Below are 3,485 nucleotides of genomic sequence, written 5' to 3'. Positions count from 1 at the left end.
CTTTTTGGTCTCTTTATTAGTACATTGTTTTTGCTCATATTTTCACAGGTTTAAGTTTAAGATCCAAAACATTTTATGCCTTGAATAGATACATTTCTCTCAAACTTTGGTCACAAATGTGTTAAAATCAGTGTCAGTGAACAATTGTCCTTTTCCAAGATAATCCAAGATATACCCAACCAACCTCACAACAGCACAAGTTAGTTACCATGACGAACTGGGGTCAAGTCAATACCCTGGTTTGGAAGACAAGCATGCATAGGAGCTTACCTGAGACAGTTTCTGACAGTGTGTGCCGAAATTCTTTGGTTGTGCAAACCTTGTTGCATCAGCTGTCAGCTGTCTGGTCTTAGACGATCCTGCAGGTCAGGACGTTGGATGTGGAGGTCCAGAGCTGGTGTGGTTACATGTGGTCTGCTGGTGTATGATCGCCAATCCCTCTTAGATCTGAGACATAATGTCAGAGATCTAAGTATATTTGATCACGGTNAGACGATCCTGCAGGTCAGGACGTTGGATGTGGAGGTCCAGAGCTGGTGTGGTTACATGTGGTCTGTGGTTGTGAGGTTGGTTGGATGTACTGCCAAATTTTCGAGTGGCCTTTTATTGTCACCTTCATAAGCTTCAAAAATAAAAGAACATTCAGATTAATACTTAAAAGGTTATAATATAGCATACAGGAGGAGAGAGGGCTGGAGAGGAGAAGATAGGACAAGAGAGGAAAATGAGAGGAGAGCAGAGCAAACGCCCCCCTGCTTCCCTCCCAAGTTTACTGGTAAATATGTAAGTAAACCTTGATCACAATATCTGGACTTTTATTCAGATAAAATTATGGTTGTGCTTGTATCATTTATCTTCCATCCCATGAATACTTTTTCATTGAAAGATGAAACTGTTGCGTTTGTCTCATTCACATAGGAGCCATCCATGGTGTAAAATGTGTGTAGGTTGCTAATTTGTCCTGTAGCGGTCACTGTATTATCATGGGTGTCTGTCAATATAGGTTGAAACCATTTGACCGTAACGCCAGGCCACGTCATGTCAAATTGAGTTTTAGCACTCTAGCTTTTGGATTTGGGGGATTTGTTGTTGTTTACTAATATTTTTTAGTATTTTAGGCCATAGGAACAACGTGTACAAATTTTTAAAAATGGGCCTAGTTCCCCTTAAAGTATAGGATCTGAGCGCACAGGTGTGTCCATATACTTTTGGCCATATAATGTATCCCTCACATATGTCCAGCAGCTGTGAAAGGCGTGTACCAGCTGGACCAATCAGAGAGCTCTGACGCAAGCCGTTACAAAACATAAACACCACGCGGCATCTTTTTCCAGCAAGATGATAAAAACATAAAGCAATAAATAAAAATAAAAAAATACTATATAAATAAATAACATTAAGTATACAAACACTGAATACAATATAATAGAAAAAAACCCACTTTATTTTTAGTTTTCGTTTTTATCGCGACTCCAATGACGTCATCAGTGTGCGACGACACCGAAGAGGTTTCTATGAGTTCCTTTACAGGGAGATAAACGATGACAACAACTTTGAAACAGGCTTTAAAAACCCACTTTGGGTTTGACAACTTTCGGACTAAGCAGCAGGAGGATGTTGTGAAAGCAGTCGTCAGAAGTAAGACAGAGAAATGTGCTTTTATACCCGCTGCTGTGTTAGTTTGTCTCAGTGCTAATTAGCAGACGTTAGCTGTCTCGGAGCAACAGCAACTTAACTGACATTCCTGTTCATATGTAAATATGTGGTGTAGTTGTAGTTATATTACATGTAGTGTTGTCAGAGGGAATAATGTTTGGCACGGTGGTAACTGGTGTTGTGTCTTGCCACAGGAGACAAAGATGTGTTTGTGTGCATGCCCACTGGAGCAGGAAAGTCCCTGTGTTACCAGCTGCCTGCTGTCCTGGCTGAGGGTATTACTCTGGTTATATCCCCGCTAATCGCCCTCATTCAGGTCAGTCTCTGCCTCTGATTGGACCGCTCCAATGCAATGCACAGTCTCAATTATGTGTTAATCTCTTCCTGTGTTCCTCTCCAGGACCAAGTGGACCGCCTGCAGAGTCTCAACATCCCTGCCTGCTCCATCAACTCCAAGCTCCCAGCAGGTGAGCGCCGTCTGATCCTGGCTGACTTGGGCAGCAGCAGCCCCAAACTGAAGCTGCTCTACATCACCCCAGAGATGGTCGCCTCTCCCTCGTTCCAGCCCTGCCTGACGGACCTGTGCTCCCGTGGTCTGCTGTCTTACCTGGCTGTGGATGAGGCTCACTGTGTCTCCCAGTGGGGCCACGATTTCAGGCCAGACTACCTCAAACTGGGAGTGCTGCGTGGCCGCATGCCGGGGGTTCCCTGTTTGGCCCTGACAGCGACAGCACCCAAGAATGTACAAGATGACATTGTTCAGTCCCTGAAGCTGAGCTCGCCACTCTCTTTTGTTACACCTGTCTTCCGCAGTAACTTGCACTACGATGTGATCTTCAGGGAGCTGCTGCCAAACCCCTACGTTCACCTCTACGCCTTCATTCAGAAGGCACTGGCACTGGACAGCGGCTCCAACGGACAGGTTGGCATTGTTTTTGTGATGCAGCTTATTTTCCCTGAATGATAGATCACATCATCAATTTCTTTTAATTTTTACATTGTCACTAAAATCATGGTCATGTTTGGGTGCTAGACAAAGAACAGCTCATTTGGAAGGATAGAAACAGAATTATCTGAATAGAAAAGCGGTGGTTAACTAAAAGTGTTCCCTAGACTATTTCTCACCGTTATTATATACGTACAAGAAAATTCCTTTTAAACTTTACAGATTTCAACAAAATAGTAGAAAGCTGTTAAAGGGAAATTTCGGTTTATTTCAACCTGTCTCCTATCGTCCTAAATTTGTTTCAAGTGACTAGTGACATAAAAATAATAGTTAGCATGTTAGCCGTTAGCGTAGATACAGCCGGGGTGCATAGAAGCATCAGACTGGTTAAAACGTAAGTGAACGAGCAACCTTCAAGTGCAAAGTTAGTCCACTAAATAAGCTTTTTTTCCACAAAGACCGCCTCATATCGTTAGGATAAATGTCAGAGAACATATAGAAAACGACATGTAAACGTGTTGTCTTACCTTACCGGTGTGCTGCCATGTTTGTTTACCATTAAGCTCTGCTTTCCAAAGCGTGGCCGAAATATATCTCGCGAGCTCTAGATAAAGCCCAGCTGGATACTACTCCAGGTGAAGGTGTCTCGTCCTCTGTCACATCCAGACCTTGAAAATAAGGCTGCAACCGAACCGGTCCCATTCCTTGCAACAGAGGCATTCCTCTTCTGTGGGCACTGGGGCACAGCATTCACAGGTACACCACCAATCTCCAGAGCTACGCAGCCTTGCAGCAGCCATTCCTCCTCTCTCGTCCTCTACCTGTTGCGCCTCTCTCTCTCTCTTCCTCCGTCCTTCAATTTCACGAAGCTCTTCGTCAGTGT

General features: G+C 43.9%; 1 protein-coding gene across 1 annotated transcript in view; it reads left to right on the top strand.

The window, feature by feature from the left end:
- The first annotated feature begins 1,499 nt into the window (after positions 1 to 1,499).
- The window catches only part of recql5 (RecQ helicase-like 5), a 23,288-nt gene continuing 21,302 nt past the window's right edge, over positions 1,500 to 3,485 (top strand). The window contains exons 1-3 of the mRNA XM_050068547.1: positions 1,500 to 1,638; positions 1,851 to 1,972; positions 2,057 to 2,578. Coding sequence (XP_049924504.1) covers positions 1,542 to 1,638; positions 1,851 to 1,972; positions 2,057 to 2,578 — 741 coding nt within the window. The 5' untranslated portion in view covers positions 1,500 to 1,541. The remainder of the gene's footprint in view (positions 1,639 to 1,850; positions 1,973 to 2,056; positions 2,579 to 3,485) is intronic.

The sequence above is a fragment of the Epinephelus moara genome, chromosome 18 (genome assembly GCF_006386435.1).
Source record: "Epinephelus moara isolate mb chromosome 18, YSFRI_EMoa_1.0, whole genome shotgun sequence".
Taxonomy (NCBI): Eukaryota; Metazoa; Chordata; class Actinopteri; order Perciformes; family Serranidae; genus Epinephelus; species Epinephelus moara.
This window is presented reverse-complemented; position numbering and strand designations above follow the sequence as displayed.